Source organism: Eucyclogobius newberryi, unplaced genomic scaffold (assembly GCF_026437365.1).
Source record: "Eucyclogobius newberryi isolate DKJ021-1_F unplaced genomic scaffold, fEucNew1.0.hap1 SCAF_15, whole genome shotgun sequence".
Taxonomy (NCBI): domain Eukaryota; kingdom Metazoa; phylum Chordata; class Actinopteri; order Gobiiformes; family Gobiidae; genus Eucyclogobius; species Eucyclogobius newberryi.
Genome location: NW_027315779.1, coordinates 37,049,867 through 37,072,339, shown reverse-complemented (window position 1 = coordinate 37,072,339; position 22,473 = coordinate 37,049,867). Strand labels below are relative to the sequence as shown.

General features: G+C 57.2%; 1 protein-coding gene across 1 annotated transcript in view; it reads right to left on the bottom strand.

Annotated features, from left to right (window-relative positions):
• gria4b (glutamate receptor, ionotropic, AMPA 4b) overlaps positions 1 to 22,473 on the bottom strand; it is a 518,469-nt gene that overhangs the window by 171,565 nt on the left and 324,431 nt on the right. Inside the window, exon 10 of the mRNA XM_072447035.1 lies at positions 22,109 to 22,315. Coding sequence (XP_072303136.1) covers positions 22,109 to 22,315 — 207 coding nt within the window. The remainder of the gene's footprint in view (positions 1 to 22,108; positions 22,316 to 22,473) is intronic.

Sequence of the window (22,473 nt, the reverse complement as noted above, 5' to 3'; positions counted from 1 at the left end):
AGCGAGAGACACACTGCACCTGAGCGAGAGACACTCTGCACCTGAGCTAGAGAGACACTCTGCACCTGAGCGAGAGACACTCTGCACCTGAGCGAGAGACACTCTGCACCTGAGCGAGAGAGACACTCTGCACCTGAGCGAGAGACACTCTGCACCTGAGCGAGAGACACACTGCACCTGAGCGAGAGACACACTGCACCTGAGCGAGAGACACTCTGCACCTGAGCGAGAGACACACTGCACCTGAGCGAGACACACTCTGCACCTGAGCGAGAGACACACTGCACCTGAGCGAGAGACACACTGCACCTGAGCGAGAGACACTCTGCACCTGAGCGAGACACACTCTGCACCTGAGCGAGAGACACTCTGCACCTGAGCGAGAGACACTCTGCACCTGAGCGAGAGACAAACTGCACCTGAGCGAGAGAGACACTCTGCACCTGAGCGAGAGAGACACTCTGCACCTGAGCGAGAGACACTCTGCACCTGAGCGAGAGACACACTGCACCTGAGCGAGAGACACTCTGCACCTGAGCGAGAGAGACACTCTGCACCTGAGCGAGAGACACTCTGCACCTGAGCGAGAGACACTCTGCACCTGAGCGAGAGACACTCTGCACCTGAGCGAGACACACTCTGCACCTGAGCGAGACACACTCTGCACCTGAGCGAGAGACACTCTGCACCTGAGCGAGAGACAAACTGCACCTGAGCGAGAGACAAACTGCACCTGAGCGAGAGAGACACTCTGCACCTGAGCGAGAGACACACTGCACCTGAGCGAGACACACTCTGCACCTGAGCGAGACACACTCTGCACCTGAGCGAGAGACACTCTGCACCTGAGCGAGAGACACTCTGCACCTGAGCGAGAGACACACTGCACCTGAGCGAGAGACACACTGCACCTGAGCGAGACACACTCTGCACCTGAGCGAGAGACACTCTGCACCTGAGCGAGAGACAAACTGCACCTGAGCGAGAGACAAACTGCACCTGAGCGAGAGAGACACTCTGCACCTGAGCGAGAGACAAACTGCACCTGAGCGAGAGACACTCTGCACCTGAGCGAGAGACACTCTGCACCTGAGCGAGAGACACTCTGCACCTGAGCGAGACACACTCTGCACCTGAGCGAGACACACTCTGCACCTGAGCGAGAGACACTCTGCACCTGAGCGAGAGACAAACTGCACCTGAGCGAGAGACAAACTGCACCTGAGCGAGAGAGACACTCTGCACCTGAGCGAGAGACACACTGCACCTGAGCGAGACACACTCTGCACCTGAGCGAGACACACTCTGCACCTGAGCGAGAGACACTCTGCACCTGAGCGAGAGACAAACTGCACCTGAGCGAGAGAGACACTCTGCACCTGAGCGAGAGACACACTGCACCTGAGCGAGACACACTCTGCACCTGAGCGAGAGACACACTGCACCTGAGCGAGACACACTCTGCACCTGAGCGAGAGACACTCTGCACCTGAGCGAGAGACACACTGCACCTGAGCGAGACACACTCTGCACCTGAGCGAGAGACACACTGCACCTGAGCGAGAGACACACTGCACCTGAGCGAGAGACACTCTGCACCTGAGCGAGACACACTCTGCACCTGAGCGAGACACACTCTGCACCTGAGCGAGAGACACTCTGCACCTGAGCGAGAGACACTCTGCACCTGAGCGAGAGACAAACTGCACCTGAGCGAGAGAGACACTCTGCACCTGAGCGAGAGAGACACACTGCACCTGAGCGAGAGACACTCTGCACCTGAGCGAGAGACACACTGCACCTGAGCGAGAGACACACTCTGCACCTGAGCGAGAGACACTCTGCACCTGAGCGATAGAGACACTCTGCACCTGAGCGAGAGAGACACTCTGCACCTGAGCGAGAGACTCTCTGCACCTGAGCGAGAGAGACAGTCTGCACCTGAGCGAGAGACACTCTGCACCTGAGCGAGAGATACTCTGCACCTGAGCGAGAGACACACTGCACCTGAGCGAGAGACACTCTGCACCTGAGCGAGACACACTCTGCACCTGAGCGAGACACACTCTGCACCTGAGCGAGAGACACTCTGCACCTGAGCGAGAGACAAACTGCAAATGAGCGAGAGAGACACTCTGCACCTGAGCGAGAGAGACACTCTGCACCTGAGCGAGAGACACTCTGCACCTGAGCGAGAGACACACTGCACCTGAGCGAGAGACACTCTGCACCTGAGCTAGAGAGACACTCTGCACCTGAGCGAGAGACACTCTGCACCTGAGCGAGAGACACTCTGCACCTGAGCGAGAGACACTCTGCACCTGAGCGAGAGAGACACTCTGCACCTGAGCGAGAGACACTCTGCACCTGAGCGAGAGACACTCTGCACCTGAGCGAGAGACACACTGCACCTGAGCGAGACACACTCTGCACCTGAGCGAGAGACACTCTGCACCTGAGCGAGACACACTCTGCACCTGAGCGAGACACACTCTGCACCTGAGCGAGAGACACTCTGCACCTGAGAGAGAGACACTCTGCACCTGAGCGAGAGACACTCTGCACCTGAGCGAGAGACAAACTGCACCTGAGCGAGAGAGACACTCTGCACCTGAGCGAGAGAGACACTCTGCACCTGAGCGAGAGACACTCTGCACCTGAGCGAGAGACACTCTGCACCTGAGCGAGAGACACACTCTGCACCTGAGCGAGAGACACACTGCACCTGAGCGAGAGACACACTGCACCTGAGCGAGAGACACTCTGCACCTGAGCGAGACACACTCTGCACCTGAGCGAGAGACACTCTGCACCTGAGCGAGAGACACTCTGCACCTGAGCGAGAGACACACTGCACCTGAGCGAGAGACACACTGCACCTGAGCGAGAGACACTCTGCACCTGAGCGAGAGACACTCTGCACCTGAGCGAGACACACTCTGCACCTGAGCGAGAGACACACTCTGCACCTGAGCGAGAGACACTCTGCACCTGAGCGATAGAGACACTCTGCACCTGAGCGAGAGAGACACTCTGCACCTGAGCGAGAGACTCTCTGCACCTGAGCGAGAGAGACAGTCTGCACCTGAGCGAGAGACACTCTGCACCTGAGCGAGAGATACTCTGCACCTGAGCGAGAGACACACTGCACCTGAGCGAGAGACACTCTGCACCTGAGCGAGACACACTCTGCACCTGAGCGAGAGACACTCTGCACCTGAGCGAGAGACAAACTGCACCTGAGCGAGAGAGACACTCTGCACCTGAGCGAGAGAGACACTCTGCACCTGAGCGAGAGACACTCTGCACCTGAGCGAGAGACACACTGCACCTGAGCGAGAGACACTCTGCACCTGAGCTAGAGAGACACTCTGCACCTGAGCGAGAGACACTCTGCACCTGAGCGAGAGACACTCTGCACCTGAGCGAGAGAGACACTCTGCACCTGAGCGAGAGACACTCTGCACCTGAGCGAGAGACACACTGCACCTGAGCGAGAGACACACTGCACCTGAGCGAGAGACACTCTGCACCTGAGCGAGAGACACACTGCACCTGAGCGAGACACACTCTGCACCTGAGCGAGAGACACACTGCACCTGAGCGAGAGACACACTGCACCTGAGCGAGAGACACTCTGCACCTGAGCGAGACACACTCTGCACCTGAGCGAGAGACACTCTGCACCTGAGCGAGAGACACTCTGCACCTGAGCGAGAGACAAACTGCACCTGAGCGAGAGAGACACTCTGCACCTGAGCGAGAGAGACACTCTGCACCTGAGCGAGAGACACTCTGCACCTGAGCGAGAGACACACTGCACCTGAGCGAGAGACACTCTGCACCTGAGCGAGAGAGACACTCTGCACCTGAGCGAGAGACACTCTGCACCTGAGCGAGAGACACACTGCACCTGAGCGAGAGACACACTGCACCTGAGCGAGAGACACTCTGCACCTGAGCGAGAGACACACTGCACCTGAGCGAGACACACTCTGCACCTGAGCGAGAGACACTCTGCACCTGAGCGAGAGACACACTGCACCTGAGCGAGAGACACTCTGCACCTGAGCGAGACACACTCTGCACCTGAGCGAGAGACACTCTGCACCTGAGCGAGAGACACTCTGCACCTGAGCGAGAGACAAACTGCACCTGAGCGAGAGAGACACTCTGCACCTGAGCGAGAGAGACACTCTGCACCTGAGCGAGAGACACTCTGCACCTGAGCGAGAGACACACTGCACCTGAGCGAGAGACACTCTGCACCTGAGCGAGAGAGACACTCTGCACCTGAGCGAGAGACACTCTGCACCTGAGCGAGAGACACTCTGCACCTGAGCGAGAGACACTCTGCACCTGAGCGAGAGAGACACTCTGCACCTGAGCGAGAGACACTCTGCACCTGAGCGAGAGACACACTGCACCTGAGCGAGAGACACACTGCACCTGAGCGAGAGACACTCTGCACCTGAGCGAGAGACACACTGCACCTGAGCGAGACACACTCTGCACCTGAGCGAGAGACACACTGCACCTGAGCGAGAGACACACTGCACCTGAGCGAGAGACACTCTGCACCTGAGCGAGAGACACTCTGCACCTGAGCGAGACACACTCTGCACCTGAGCGAGAGACACACTGCACCTGAGCGAGAGACACACTGCACCTGAGCGAGAGACACTCTGCACCTGAGCGAGAGAGACACTCTGCACCTGAGCGAGAGACACACTCTGCACCTGAGCGAGAGAAACACTCTGCACGTGAGCGAGAGACTCTCTGCACCTGAGCGAGAGACACACTCTGCACTCTGCACCTGAGCGAGACACACTCTGCACTTGAGCGAGAGACACTCTGCACCTGAGCGAGAGAGACACTCTGCACCTGAGCGAGAGAGACACTCTGCACCTGAGCGAGAGACACACTCTGCACCTGAGCGAGAGACACTCTCTGCACCTGAGCGAGAGACACTCTCTGCACCTGAGCGAGAGACACACTGCACTCTGCACCTGAGCGAGAGACACACTCTGCACCTGAGCGAGAGACACTCTGCACATGACCGAGAGACACTCTGCACCTGAGCAAGAGACACTCTGCACCTGAGCGAGAGACATTCTGCACCTGAGCAAGAGACACTCTGCATCTGAGCGAGAGAGACACTCTGCACCTGAGCGAGAGACACTCTGCACCTGAGCGAGAGACACTCTGCACCTGAGCGAGAGAGACACTCTGCACCTGAGCGAGAGACACACTGCACCTGAGCAAGAGACACACTGCACCTGAGCGAGAGACACTCTGCACCTGAGCGAGAGACACACTGCACCTGAGCGAGACACACTCTGCACCTGAGCGAGAGACACACTGCACCTGAGCGAGAGACACACTGCACCTGAGCGAGACACACTCTGCACCTGAGCGAGAGACACTCTGCACCTGAGCATGAGAGACACTCTGCACTTGAGCGAGAGACACTCTGCACTTGAGCGAGAGACACTCTGCACCTGAGCGAGAGACACTCTGCACCTGAGCGAGAGACACTCTGCACCTGAGCGAGAGTAACTCTGCACCTGAGCGAGAGACACTCTGCACCTGAGCGAGAGACACTCTGCACCTGAGCGAGAGAGACACTCTGCACCTGAGCGAGAGAGACACTCTGCACCTGAGCGAGAGAGACACTCTGCACCTGAGCGAGAGACACTCTGCACCTGAGCGAGAGACACTCTGCACCTGAGTGAGAGAGACACTCTGCACCTGAGCGAGAGACACTCTGCACCTGAGCGAGAGACACGCTGCATCTGAGCGAGGGACACTCTGCACCTGAGCGAGAGACAAACTGCACCTGAGCGAGAGACACACTGCACCTGAGCGAGAGACACTCTGCACCTGAGCGAGAGAGACACTCTGCACCTGAGCGAGAGACACTCTGCACCTGAGCGAGAGACACACTCTGCACCTGAGCGAGAGACACACTGCACCTGAGCGAGAGACACTCTGCACCTGAGCGAGAGACACACTGCACCTGAGCGAGACATACTCTGCACCTGAGCGAGAGACACACTCTGCACGTGAGCGAGAGACACACTCTGCACCTGAGCGAGAGACACTCTGCACCTGAGCGAGAGACACACTGCACCTGAGCGAGACATACTCTGCACCTGAGCGAGAGAAACACTCTGCACCTGAGCGAGAGACACTCTGCACCTGAGCGAGAGAGACACTCTGCACCTGAGCGAGAGAGACACTCTGCACCTGAGCGAGAGACACTCTGCACCTGAGCGAGAGACACTCTGCACCTGAGCGAGAGAGACAGTCTGCACCTGAGCGAGAGACACTCTGCACCTGAGCGAGAGACACTCTGCACCTGAGCGAGAGACACTCTGCACCTGAGCGAGAGACACGCTGCATCTGAGCGAGGGACACTCTGCACCTGAGCGAGAGACAAACTGCACCTGAGCGAGAGACACACTGCACCTGAGCGAGAGACACTCTGCACCTGAGCGAGAGAGACACTCTGCACCTGAGCGAGAGACACTCTGCACCTGAGCGAGAGACACACTCTGCACCTGAGCGAGAGACACACTGCACCTGAGCGAGAGACACTCTGCACCTGAGCGAGAGACACACTGCACCTGAGCGAGACATACTCTGCACCTGAGCGAGAGACACACTCTGCACGTGAGCGAGAGACACACTCTGCACCTGAGCGAGAGACACTCTGCACCTGAGCGAGAGACACACTGCACCTGAGCGAGACATACTCTGCACCTGAGCGAGAGAAACACTCTGCACCTGAGCGAGAGACACTCTGCACCTGAGCGAGAGACACTCTGCACCTGAGCGAGAGACACTCTGCACCTGAGCGAGAGAGACACTTTGCACCTGAGCGAGAGACACTCTGCACCTGAGCGAGAGACACTCTGCACCTGAGCGAGAGACACACTCTGCACCTGAGCGAGAGACACTCTGCACCTGAGCGATGGAGACACTCTGCACCTGAGCGAGAGAGACACTCTGCACCTGAGCGAGAGACTCTCTGCACCTGAGCGAGAGAGACAGTCTGCACCTGAGCGAGAGACACTCTGCACCTGAGCGAGAGATACTCTGCACCTGAGCGAGAGACACACTGCACCTGAGCGAGAGACACTCTGCACCTGAGCGAGACACACTCTGCACCTGAGCGAGACACACTCTGCACCTGAGCGAGAGACACACTGCACCTGAGCGAGAGACACACTGCACCTGAGCGAGACACACTCTGCACCTGAGCGAGAGACACACTCTGCACTTGAGCGAGAGACACTCTGCACCTGAGCGAGAGACACACTGCACCTGAGCGAGACATACTCTGCACCTGAGCGAGAGAAACACTCTGCACCTGAGCGAGAGACACTCTACACCTGAGCGAGAGACACACTGCACCTGAGCGAGACACACTCTGCACCTGAGCGAGAGACACTCTGCACCTGAGCGATAGAGACACTCTGCACCTGAGCGAGAGAGACACTCTGCACCTGAGCGAGAGACTCTCTGCACCTGAGCGAGAGAGACAGTCTGCACCTGAGCGAGAGACACTCTGCACCTGAGCGAGAGATACTCTGCACCTGAGCGAGAGACACGCTGCACCTGAGCGAGAGACACTCTGCACCTGAGCGAGAGACACTCTGCACCTGAGCAAGAGACACTCTGCACCTTAGCGAGAGACACTCTGCACCTGAGCAAGAGACACTCTGCACCTGAGCGAGAGACACTCTGCACCTGAGCAAGAGACACTCTGCACCTGAGCGAGAGAGACACTCTGCACCTGAGCGAGAGACACTCTGCACCTGAGCGAGAGACACTCTGCACCTGAGCGAGAGAGACACTCTGCACCTGAGCGAGAGACACTCTGCACCTGAGCGAGAGACACACTCTGCACCTGAGCGAAAGACTCTCTGCACCTGAGCGAGAGACACACTCTGCACTCTGCACCTGAGCGAGACACACTCTGCACCTGAGCGAGAGACACTCTGCACCTGAGCGAGAGAGACACTCTGCACCTGAGCGAGAGAGACACTCTGCACCTGAGCGAGAGACACTCTGCACCTGAGCGAGAGACTCTCTGCACCTGAGCGAGAGACACACTCTGCACCTGAGCGAGACACACTCTGCACTTGAGCGAGAGACACTCTGCACCTGAGCGAGAGAGACACTCTGCACCTGAGCGAGAGAGACACTCTTCACCTGAGCGAGAGAGACACTCTGCACCTGAGCGAGAGACACACTCTGCACCTGAGCGATAGACAATCTCTGCACCTGAGCGAGAGACACACTGCACTCTGCATCTGAGCGAGAGAGACACTCTGCACCTGAGCGAGAGAGACACTCTGCACCTGAGCGAGAGACACTCTGCACCTGAGCGAGAGACACTCTGCACCTGAGCGAGAGAGACACTCTGCACCTGAGCGAGAGACACTCTGCACCTGAGCGAGAGACACTCTGCACCTGAGCGAGAGACACACTGCACCTGAGCGAGAGACACTCTGCACCTGAGCGAGAGACACACTGCACCTGAGCGAGACACACTCTGCACCTGAGCGAGAGACACACTGCACCTGAGCGAGAGACAGACTGCACCTGAGCGAGACACACTCTGCACCTGAGCGAGAGACACTCTGCACCTGAGCGAGAGAGACACTCTGCACCTGAGCGAGAGACACTCTGCACCTGAGCGAGACACACTCTGCACCTGAGCGAGAGACACACTGCACCTGAGCGAGAGAGACACTCTGCACCTGAGCGAGAGACACACTCTGCACCTGAGCGAGAGACACTCTGCACCTGAGCGATAGAGACACTCTGCACCTGAGCGAGAGACACACTCTGCACCTGAGCGAGAGACTCTCTGCACCTGAGCGAGAGACACAATCTGCACTCTGCACCTGAGCGAGAGACACTCTGCACCTGAGCGAGAGAGACAATCTGCACCTGAGCGAGAGAGACACTCTGCACCTGAGCGAGAGACACACTCTGCACCTGAGCGAGAGACACTCTCTGCACCTGAGCGAGAGACACACTGCACTCTGCACCTGAGCGAGAGACACACCCTGCACCTGAGCGAGAGACACTCTCTGCACCTGAGCGAGAGACACTCTCTGCACCTGAGCGAGAGACAATCTCTGCACCTGAGCGAGAGACAATCTCTGCACCTGAGCGAGAGACACACTCTGCACTCTGCACCTGAGCGAGACACACTCTGCACCTGAGCGAGAGAGACACACTCTGCACCTGAGCGAGAGAGACAGTCTGCACTCTGCACTTGAGCGAGAGACACACTCTGCACCTGAGCGAGAGAAACACTGCACTAGAGCGAGACACACTCTGCACCTGAGCGAGAGACACTCTGCACCTGAGCGAGAGAGACACTCTGCACCTGAGCGAGAGACACTCTGCACCTGAGCGAGACACACTCTGCACCTGAGCGAGAGACACACTCTGCACCTGAGCGATAGAGACACTCTGCACCTGAGCGAGAGAGACACTCTGCACCTGAGCGAGAGACACTCTGCACCTGAGCGAGAGAGACAGTCTGCACCTGAGCGAGGGACACTCTGCACCTGAGCGAGAGATACTCTGCACCTGAGCGAGAGACACACTGCACCTGAGCGAGAGACACTCTGCACCTGAGCGAGAGACACTCTGCACCTGAGCAAGAGACACACTGCACCTGAGCGAGACACACTCTGCACCTGAGCGAGAGACACTCTGCACCTGAGCAAGAGACACACTCTGCACCTGAGCGAGAGACACTCTGCACCTGAGCGAGAGACACTCTGCACCTGAGCGAGAGAGACACTCTGCACCTGAGCGAGAGACACTCTGCACCTGAGCGAGAGACACTCTGCACCTGAGCGAGAGACACACTGCACCTGAGAGAGAGACACTCTGCACCTGACCGAGAGACACACTGCACCTGAGCGAGACACACTCTGCACCTGAGCGAGAGACACACTGCACCTGAGCGAGAGACACACTGCACCTGAGCGAGACACACTCTGCACCTGAGCGAGAGACACTCTGCACCTGAGCGAGAGAGACACTCTGCACCTGAGCGAGAGACACACTCTGCACCTGAGCGAGAGACACACTGCACCTGAGCGAGACACACTCTGCACCTGAGCGAGAGACACTCTGCACCTGAGCGAGACACACTCTGCACCTGAGCGAGAGACACACTGCACCTGAGCGAGAGACACACTGCACCTGAGCGAGAGACACTCTGCACCTGAGCGAGAGAGACACTCTGCACCTGAGCGAGAGACACACTCTGCACCTGAGCGAGAGACACTCTGCACCTGAGCGATAGAGACACTCTGCACCTGAGCGAGAGACACACTCTGCACCTGAGCGAGAGAAACACTCTGCACGTGAGCGAGAGACTCTCTGCACCTGAGCGAGAGACACACTCTGCACTCTGCACCTGAGCGAGACACACTCTGCACTTGAGCGAGAGACACTCTGCACCTGAGCGAGAGAGACACTCTGCACCTGAGCGAGAGAGACACTCTGCACCTGAGCGAGAGAGACACTCTGCACCTGAGCGAGAGACACACTCTGCACCTGAGCGATAGACACTCTCTGCACCTGAGCGAGAGACACTCTGCACCTGAGCGAGAGACACTCTGCACCTGAGCGAGAGACACACTGCACCTGAGCAAGAGACACTCTGCATCTGAGCGAGAGAGACACTCTGCACCTGAGCGAGAGACACACTGCACCTGAGCGAGAGACACTCTGCACCTGAGCAAGAGACACTCTGCATCTGAGCGAGAGAGACACTCTGCACCTGAGCGAGAGACACACTCTGCACCTGAGCGAGAGACACTCTGCACCTGAGCGAGAGACACTCTGCACCTGAGCGAGAGAGACACTCTGCACCTGAGCGAGACACACTCTGCACTTGAGCGAGAGACACTCTGCACCTGAGCGAGAGAGACACTCTGCACCTGAGCGAGAGAGACACTCTGCACCTGAGCGAGAGAGACACTCTGCACCTGAGCGAGAGACACACTCTGCACCTGAGCGATAGACACTCTCTGCACCTGAGCGAGAGACACTCTGCACCTGAGCGAGAGACACTCTGCACCTGAGCGAGAGACACACTGCACCTGAGCAAGAGACACTCTGCATCTGAGCGAGAGAGACACTCTGCACCTGAGCGAGAGACACACTGCACCTGAGCGAGAGACACTCTGCACCTGAGCGAGAGACACACTGCACCTGAGCAAGAGACACTCTGCATCTGAGCGAGAGAGACACTCTGCACCTGAGCGAGAGACACACTCTGCACCTGAGCGAGAGACACTCTGCACCTGAGCGAGAGACACTCTGCACCTGAGCGAGAGAGACACTCTGCACCTGAGCGAGAGACACTCTGCACCTGAGCGAGAGACACACTGCACCTGAGAGAGAGACACACTGCACCTGAGCGAGAGACACTCTGCACCTGAGCGAGAGACACACTGCACCTGAGCGAGACACACTCTGCACCTGAGCGAGAGACACACTGCACCTGAGCGAGAGACACACTGCACCTGAGCGAGACACACTCTGCACCTGAGCGAGAGACACTCTGCACCTGAGCGAGAGAGACACTCTGCACCTGAGCGAGAGACACTCAGCACCTGAGCGAGACACACTCTGCACCTGAGCGAGAGACACTCTGCACCTGAGCGAGAGACACACTCTGCACCTGAGCGAGAGACACTCTGCACCTGAGCGATAGAGACACTCTGCACCTGAGCGAGAGACACACTCTGCACCTGAGCGAGAGACACACTCTGCACCTGAGCGAAAGACTCTCTGCACCTGAGCGAGAGACACTCTGCACCTGAGCGAGAGACACTCTGCACCTGAGCGAGAGAGACACTCTGCACCTGAGCGAGAGAGACAATCTGCACCTGAGCGAGACACACTCTGCACCTGAGCGAGAGAGACACTCTGCACCTGAGCGAGAGAGACAATCTGCACCTGAGCGAGAGAGACACTCTGCACCTGAGCGAGAGACACACTCTGCACCTGAGCGAGAGACACTCTCTGCACCTGAGCGAGAGACACACTGCACTCTGCACCTGAGCGAGAGACACACCCTGCACCTGAGCGAGAGACACTCTGCACCTGAGCGAGAGACACTCTCTGCACCTGAGCGAGAGACACACTGCACTCTGCACCTGAGCGAGAGACAATCTCTGCACCTGAGCGAGAGACACACTCTGCACTCTGCACCTGAGCGAGACACACTCTGCACCTGAGCGAGAGAGACAGTCTGCACTCTGCACTTGAGCGAGAGACACACTCTGCACCTGAGCGAGAGAGACACTGCACTTGAGCGAGACACACTCTGCACCTGAGCGAGAGACACTCTGCACCTGAGCGAGAGACACACTGCACCTGAGAGAGACACACTCTGCACCTGAGCGAAAGACACTCTGCACCTGAGCGAGAGACACTCTGCACCTGAGCGAGAGACACACTGCACCTGAGCGAGACACACTCTGCACCTGAGCGAGAGACACTCTGCACCTGAGCGAGAGAGACACTCTGCACCTGAGCGAGAGACACTCTGCACCTGAGCGAGACACACTCTGCACCTGAGCGAGAGACACTCTGCACCTGAGCGAGAGACACACTGCACCTGAGCGAGAGACACTCTGCACCTGAGCGAGAGACTCTCTGCACCTGAGCGAGAGACACACTCTGCACCTGAGCGAGACACACTCTGCACTTGAGCGAGAGACACTCTGCACCTGAGCGAGAGAGACACTCTGCACCTGAGCGAGAGAGACACTCTTCACCTGAGCGAGAGAGACACTCTGCACCTGAGCGAGAGACACACTCTGCACCTGAGCGATAGACACTCTCTGCACCTGAGCGAGAGACACACTGCACTCTGCACCTGAGCGAGAGACACACTCTGCACCTGAGCGAGAGACACTCTGCACCTGAGCGAGAGACACTCTGCACCTGAGCGAGAGACACTCTGCACCTGAGCGAGAGACACTCTGCACCTGAGCGAGAGAGACACTCTGCACCTGAGCGAGAGACACTCTGCACCTGAGCGAGACACACTCTGCACCTGAGCGAGAGACACTCTGCACCTGAGCGAGAGACACACTGCACCTGAGCGAGAGACACTCTGCACCTGAGCGAGAGACACACTCTGCACCTGAGCGAGACACACTCTGCACTTGAGCGAGAGACACTCTGCACCTGAGCGAGAGAGACACTCTGCACCTGAGCGAGAGAGACACTCTTCACCTGAGCGAGAGAGACACTCTGCACCTGAGCGAGAGACACACTCTGCACCTGAGCGATAGACACTCTCTGCACCTGAGCGAGAGACACACTGCACTCTGCACCTGAGCGAGAGACACACTCTGCACCTGAGCGAGAGACACTCTGCACCTGAGCGAGAGACACTCTGCACCTGAGCAAGAGACACTCTGCACCTGAGCGAGAGACACACTGCACCTGAGCAAGAGACACTCTGCATCTGAGCGAGAGAGACACTCTGCACCTGAGCGAGAGAGACACTCTGCACCTGAGCGAGAGACACTCTGCACCTGAGCGAGAGACACTCTGCACCTGAGCGAGAGAGACACTCTGCACCTGAGCGAGAGACACTCTGCACCTGAGCGAGAGACACACTGCACCTGAGCGAGAGACACACTGCACCTGAGCGAGACACACTCTGCACCTGAGCGAGAGACACACTGCACCTGAGCGAGAGACAGACTGCACCTGAGCGAGACACACTCTGCACCTGAGCGAGAGACACTCTGCACCTGAGCGAGAGAGACACTCTGCACCTGAGCGAGAGACACTCTGCACCTGAGCGAGACACACTCTGCACCTGAGCGAGAGACACACTGCACCTGAGCGAGAGAGACACTCTGCACCTGAGCGAGAGACACACTCTGCACCTGAGCGAGAGACACTCTGCACCTGAGCGACAGAGACACTCTGCACCTGAGCGAGAGACACACTCTGCACCTGAGCGAGAGACTCTCTGCACCTGAGCGAGAGAGACAATCTGCACCTGAGCGAGAGAGACACTCTGCACCTGAGCGAGAGACACACTCTGCACCTGAGCGAGAGACACTCTCTGCACCTGAGCGAGAGACACACTGCACTCTGCACCTGAGCGAGAGACACACCCTGCACCTGAGCGAGAGACACTCTGCACCTGTGCGAGAGACACTCTCTGCACCTGAGCGAGAGACACTCTCTGCACCTGAGCGAGAGACAATCTCTGCACCTGAGCGAGAGACACACTCTGCACTCTGCACCTGAGCGAGACACACTCTGCACCTGAGCGAGAGAGACACACTCTGCACCTGAGCGAGAGAGACAGTCTGCACTCTGCACTTGAGCGAGAGACACACTCTGCACCTGAGCGAGAGAGACACTGCACTAGAGCGAGACACACTCTGCACCTGAGCGAGAGACACTCTGCACCTGAGCGAGAGAGACACTCTGCACCTGAGCGAGAGACACTCTGCACCTGAGCGAGACACACTCTGCACCTGAGCGAGAGACACACTCTGCACCTGAGCGATAGAGACACTCTGCACCTGAGCGAGAGAGACACTCTGCACCTGAGCGAGAGACACTCTGCACCTGAGCGAGAGAGACAGTCTGCACCTGAGCGAGGGACACTCTGCACCTGAGCGAGAGATACTCTGCACCTGAGCGAGAGACACACTGCACCTGAGCGAGAGACACTCTGCACCTGAGCGAGAGACACTCTGCACCTGAGCGAGAGACACTCTGCACCTGAGCGAGAGACACTCTGCACCTGAGCAAGAGACACTCTGCATCTGAGCGAGAGAGACACTCTGCACCTGAGCGAGAGAGACACTCTGCACCTGAGCGAGAGACACTCTGCACCTAAGCGAGGGACACTCTGCACCTGAGCGAGAGAGACACTCTGCACCTGAGCGAGAGACACTCTGCACCTGAGCGATAGAGACACTCTGCACCTGAGCGAGAGACACACTCTGCACCTGAGTGAGAGACTCTCTGCACCTGAGCGAGAGACACAATCTGCACTCTGCACCTGAGCGGGAGACACTCTGCACCTAAGCGAGAGACACTCTGCACCTGAGCGAGAGAGACAATCTGCACCTGAGCGAGAGAGACACTCTGCACCTGAGCGAGAGACACTCTGCACCTAAGCGAGAGACACTCTGCACCTGAGCGAGAGAGACAATCTGCACCTGAGCGAGAGAGACACTCTGCACCTGAGCGAGAGACACACTCTGCACCTGAGCGAGAGACACTCTCTGCACCTGAGCGAGAGACACACTGCACTCTGCACCTGAGCGAGAGACACACCCTGCACCTGAGCGAGAGACACTCTGCACCTGAGCGAGAGACACTCTCTGCACCTGAGCGAGAGACACTCTCTGCACCTGAGCGAGAGACAATCTCTGCACCTGAGCGAGAGACACACTCTGCACTCTGCACCTGAGCGAGACACACTCTGCACCTGAGCGAGAGAGACACACTCTGCACCTGAGCGAGAGAGACAGTCTGCACTCTGCACTTGAGCGAGAGACACACTCTGCACCTGATCGAGAGAGACACTGCACTAGAGCGAGACACACTCTGCACCTGAGCGAGAGACACTCTGCACCTGAGCGAGACACACTCTGCACCTGAGCGAGAGACACACTCTGCACCTGAGCGATAGAGACACTCTGCACCTGAGCGAGAGAGACACTCTGCACCTGAGCGAGAGACACTCTGCACCTGAGCGAGAGAGACAGTCTGCACCTGAGCGAGGGACACTCTGCACCTGAGCGAGAGATACTCTGCACCTGAGCGAGAGACACACTGCACCTGAGCGAGAGACACTCTGCACCTGAGCGAGAGACACTCTGCACCTGAGCGAGAGACACTCTGCACCTGAGCGAGAGACACTCTGCACCTGAGCGAGAGACACTCTGCATCTGAGCGAGAGAGACACTCTGCACCTGAGCGAGAGAGACACTCTGCACCTGAGCGAGAGACACTCTGCACCTAAGCGAGAGACACTCTGCACCTGAGCGAGAGAGACACTCTGCACCTGAGCGAGAGACACTCTGCACCTGAGCGAGAGACACACTGCACCTGAGCGAGAGACACACTGCACCTGAGCGAGAGACACTCTGCACCTGAGCGAGAGACAAACTGCACCTGAGCGAGACACACTCTGCACCTGAGCGAGAGACACACTGCACCTGAGCGAGAGACACACTGCACCTGAGCGAGACACACTCTGCACCTGAGCGAGAGACACTCTGCACCTGAGCGAGAGAGACACTCTGCACCTGAGCGAGAGACACTCTGCACCTGAGCGAGACACACTCTGCACCTGAGCGAGAGACACACTGCACCTGAGCGAGAGACACTCTGCACCTGAGCGAGAGACACACTGCACCTGAGCGAGACACACTCTGCACCTGAGCGAGAGACACACTGCACCTGAGCGAGAGACACACTGCACCTGAGCGAGACACACTCTGCACCTGAGCGAGAGACACTCTGCACCTGAGCGAGAGAGACACTCTGCACCTGAGCGAGAGACACTCTGCACCTGAGCGAGAGACACTCTGCACCTGAGCGAGAGAGACACTCTGCACCTGAGCGAGAGACACTCTGCACCTGAGCGAGAGACACACTGCACCTGAGCGAGAGACACACTGCACCTGAGCGAGACACACTCTGCACCTGAGCGAGAGACACACTGCACCTGAGCGAGAGACACTCTGCACCTGAGCGAGAGAGACACTCTGCACCTGAGCGAGAGACACTCTGCACCTGAGCGAGACACACTCTGCACCTGAGCGAGAGACACACTGCACCTGAGCGAGAGAGACACTCTGCACCTGAGCGAGAGACACACTCTGCACCTGAGCGAGAGACACTCTGCACCTGAGCGATAGAGACACTCTGCACCTGAGCGAGAGACACACTCTGCACCTGAGCGAGAGACTCTCTGCACCTGAGCGAGAGACACAATCTGCACTCTGCACCTGAGCGAGAGACACTCTGCACCTGAGCGAGAGAGACAATCTGCACCTGAGCGAGAGAGACACTCTGCACCTGAGCGAGAGACACACTCTGCACCTGAGCGAGAGACACTCTCTGCACCTGAGCGAGAGACACACTGCACTCTGCACCTGAGCGAGAGACACACCCTGCACCTGAGCGAGAGACACTCTGCACCTGAGCGAGAGACACTCTCTGCACCTGAGCGAGAGACACTCTCTGCACCTGAGCGAGAGACAATCTCTGCACCTGAGCGAGAGACACACTCTGCACTCTGCACCTGAGCGAGACACACTCTGCACCTGAGCGAGAGAGACACACTCTGCACCTGAGCGAGAGAGACAGTCTGCACTCTGCACTTGAGCGAGAGACACACTCTGCACCTGAGCGAGAGAGACACTGCACTAGAGCGAGACACACTCTGCACCTGAGCGAGAGACACTCTGCACCTGAGCGAGAGAGACACTCTGCACCTGAGCGAGAGACACTCTGCACCTGAGCGAGACACACTCTGCACCTGAGCGAGAGACACACTCTGCACCTGAGCGATAGAGACACTGCACCTGAGCGAGAGAGACACTCTGCACCTGAGCGAGAGACACTCTGCACCTGAGCGAGAGAGACAGTCTGCACCTGAGCGAGGGACACTCTGCACCTGAGCGAGAGATACTCTGCACCTGAGCGAGAGACACACTGCACCTGAGCGAGAGACACTCTGCACCTGAGCGAGAGACACTCTGCACCTGAGCGAGAGACACTCTGCACCTGAGCGAGAGACACTCTGCACCTGAGCAAGAGACACTCTGCATCTGAGCGAGAGAGACACTCTGCACCTGAGCGAGAGAGACACTCTGCACCTGAGCGAGAGACACTCTGCACCTAAGCGAGGGACACTCTGCACCTGAGCGAGAGAGACACTCTGCACCTGAGCGAGAGACACTCTGCACCTGAGCGATAGAGACACTCTGCACCTGAGCGAGAGACACACTCTGCACCTGAGCGAGAGACTCTCTGCACCTGAGCGAGAGACACAATCTGCACTCTGCACCTGAGCGGGAGACACTCTGCACCTAAGCGAGAGACACTCTGCACCTGAGCGAGAGAGACAATCTGCACCTGAGCGAGAGAGACACTCTGCACCTGAGCGAGAGACACTCTGCACCTAAGCGAGAGACACTCTGCACCTGAGCGAGAGAGACAATCTGCACCTGAGCGAGATAGACACTCTGCACCTGAGCGAGAGACACACTCTGCACCTGAGCGAGAGACACTCTCTGCACCTGAGCGAGAGACACTCTCTGCACCTGAGCGAGAGACACACTGCACTCTGCACCTGAGCGAGAGACACACCCTGCACCTGAGCGAGAGACACTCTGCACCTGAGCGAGAGACACTCTCTGCACCTGAGCGAGAGACACTCTCTGCACCTGAGCGAGAGACAATCTCTGCACCTGAGCGAGAGACACACTCTGCACTCTGCACCTGAGCGAGACACACTCTGCACCTGAGCGAGAGAGACACACTCTGCACCTGAGCGAGAGAGACAGTCTGCACTCTGCACTTGAGCGAGAGACACACTCTGCACCTGAGCGAGAGAGACACTGCACTAGAGCGAGACACACTCTGCACCTGAGCGAGAGACACTCTGCACCTGAGCGAGACACACTCTGCACCTGAGCGAGAGAGACACTCTGCACCTGAGCGAGAGACACTCTGCACCTGAGCGAGAGAGACAGTCTGCACCTGAGCGAGGGACACTCTGCACCTGAGCGAGAGATACTCTGCACCTGAGCGAGAGACACACTGCACCTGAGCGAGAGACACTCTGCACCTGAGCGAGAGACACTCTGCACCTGAGCGAGAGACACTCTGCACCTGAGCGAGAGACACTCTGCACCTGAGCGAGAGACACTCTGCATCTGAGCGAGAGAGACACTCTGCACCTGAGCGAGAGAGACACTCTGCACCTGAGCGAGAGACACTCTGCACCTAAGCGAGAGACACTCTGCACCTGAGCGAGAGAGACACTCTGCACCTGAGCGAGAGACACTCTGCACCTGAGCGAGAGACACACTGCACCTGAGCGAGAGACACACTGCACCTGAGCGAGAGACACTCTGCACCTGAGCGAGAGACACACTGCACCTGAGCGAGAGACACACTGCACCTGAGCGAGACACACTCTGCACCTGAGCGAGAGACACACTGCACCTGAGCGAGAGACACACTGCACCTGAGCGAGACACACTCTGCACCTGAGCGAGAGACACTCTGCACCTGAGCGAGAGAGACACTCTGCACCTGAGCGAGAGACACTCTGCACCTGAGCGAGAGACACACTGCACCTGAGCGAGAGAACACTGCACCTGAGCGAGAGACACTCTGCACCTGAGCGAGAGAGACACTCTGCACCTGAGCGAGAGACACTCTGCACCTGAGCGATAGAGACACTCTGCACCTGAGCGAGAGACACACTCTGCACCTGAGCGAGAGACACACTCTGCACCTGAGCGAGAGACTCTCTGCACCTGAGCGAGAGACACACTCTGCACTCTGCACCTGAGCGAGACACACTCTGCACCTGAGCGAGAGACACTCTGCACCTGAGCGAGAGAGACACTCTGCACCTGAGCGAGAGAGACACTCTGCACCTGAGCGAGAGAGACACTCTGCACCTGAGCGAGAGAGACACTCTGCACCTGAGCGAGAGACACACTCTGCACCTGAGCGAGAGACACACTGCACTCTGCACCTGAGCGAGAGACACACTCTGCACCTGAGCGAGAGACACTCTGCACCTGAGCGAGAGACACTCTCTGCACCTGAGCGAGAGACACACTGCACTCTGCACCTGAGCGAGAGACACTCTCTGCACCTGAGCGAGAGACGCACTCTGCACTCTGCACCTGAGCGAGACACACTCTGCACCTGAGCGAGAGAGACACACTCTGCACCTGAGCGAGAGAGACACTCTGCACTCTGCACTTGAGCGAGAGACACACTCTGCACCTGAGCGAGAGAGACACTGCACTTGAGCGAGACACACTCTGCACTTGAGCGTGACACACTCTGCACTTGAGCGAGACACACTCTGCACTTGAGCGAGACACACTCTGCACTTGAGCGAGACACACTCTGCACCTGAGCGAGACACACTCTGCACCTGAGCGAGACACACTCTGCACCTGAGCGAGACACACTCTGCACCTGAGCGAGAGACACTCTGCACCTGAGCGAGACACACTGCACCTGAGCGAGACATACTCTGCACCTGAGCGAGAGACATACTCTGCACCTGAGCGAGAGACACACTCTGCACCTGAGCGAGAGACACACTGCACCTGAGCGAGACATACTCTGCACCTGAGCGAGAGACACACTCTGCACCTGAGCGAGAGACACACTCTGCACCTGAGCGAGAGACACACTGCACCTGAGCGAGACATACTCTGCACCTGAGCGAGAGACACACTCTGCACCTGAGCGAGAGACACACTCTGCACCTGAGCGAGAGACACACTCTGCACCTGAGCGAGAGACACACTCTGCACCTGAGCGAGAGACACACTCTGCACCTGAGCGAGAGACACACTCTGCACCTGAGCGAGAGACACACTCTGCACCTGAGCGAGGGACACATTCCACAAAAATTCGACGCTTCGCACTGAACTTCGATCATCGCCAATTCCTCTTCGATCTTCAGGAAACACTTTAAATCGATCCTTTCATCGTCTCTTATTTCACTCATTGAGTTCCTTCATTCATCGCTCACATTGACCTCATCACGATCCCCAGCTCCTCATCTCCTACATCCATCGCTCGACCTTCTCCGCTGCGGAGCAGGCGACTCCACCGTCTAATCCAGTTTTAACGATTGCTCGTCCAAACCTCACGTGCTCCATCGATGACCCACAAATTCTAAAACTCCATTCAAATGCACCAGTTCTTATTCCCGTCTTCAGTAACGGACAGACCACTTTAAGATCAAGCAACGCTCCAAAGAGCCTCGACCATCCAGCTCCTCTTCTCTGGCGCCTCCCGGTTAACATCATTTTCAGCCAAGCCTCACGTCGAGATCCAGATCATCTCCTTCATTTTACATCATCTTTGGGGGTTCTGAATCGGCTGAAACCCAAGAGCCAACTCTCGTGGCTCGATCGTGGATCGATCGTGGCTCGATCGTGGCTCGATCGTGGCTCGATCGTGGCTCGATCGTGGCTCGATCGTGGCTCGATCGTGGCTCGATCGTGGATCGATCGTGGCTCGATCGTGGCTCGATCGTGGCTCGATCGTGGATCGATCGTGGCTCGATCGTGGCTCGATCCCCATCGTCAAGATCCACTGTCAACATCCATCGTCGTTATTATCAATAAATATTCATCATACTCCGTTGGCCTGGTCCTGCTACTGAATGTGAACATTTGTATTACATTCTTAACCAAAAAATACACAACCTGTGACACAAATACAATTGTGACATGTACTCTGACATGTACACTGACATGTACTCCGACATGTACTCTGACATGTACACTGACATGTACTCTGACATGTACACAGACATGTACTCAGACATGTACACTGACATGTACTCTGACATGTACTCTGACATGTACACAGACATGTACTCTGACATGTACTCTGACATGTACTCTGACATGTACTCTGACATGTACTCTGACATGTTCACTGATATGTACACTGACAAGTACTCTGACATGTACTCTGACATGTACTCAGACATGTACTCTGACATGTACACTGGAAATACTACTTTGTTTATAGGGCCTGTACTAAATGTTCTTTACTAAACGTTCTGTACTAAATGTTCTTTACTAAACGTTCTGTACTAAACGTTCTGTACTAAACGTTCTGTACTAAACGTTCTGTACTAAACGTTCTGTACTAAACGTTCTGTATGGACTGGTGTCAAATTGTTACACTTAAAAAACAGTGTTACACAGACATGAATCATTCACAAACAGCAAACGTGTGATAAGGTGTAGTAAGTGGCCCCTGTGGCCCCTGTGGCACTGACCCCGTACACCAGCTCCCCGACCATCCCGTTCCAGATCTTGGTCTCCGGGTCCCTGGCGCCGTACTTTCCGTCCGGGACGATGGAGATCTTGTACTTGATGCCGATGTGTTTGGCGATCTCGGAGGCCAGGTCCACACAGTAACCTTCGTACTGGTCGTTCCCCTCGTACAGCTCCCAGTTCTTCTTCAGCATCACGTACGGGCCCTCCTACAAGCAGTACACAACTGTGAACACAACACACAACACACAACACACACACACATACAACACACATGTACGGGCCCTCCTACAAGCAGTACACAACTGTGAACACAACACACAACACACAACACACACACACATACAACACACATGTACGGGCCCTC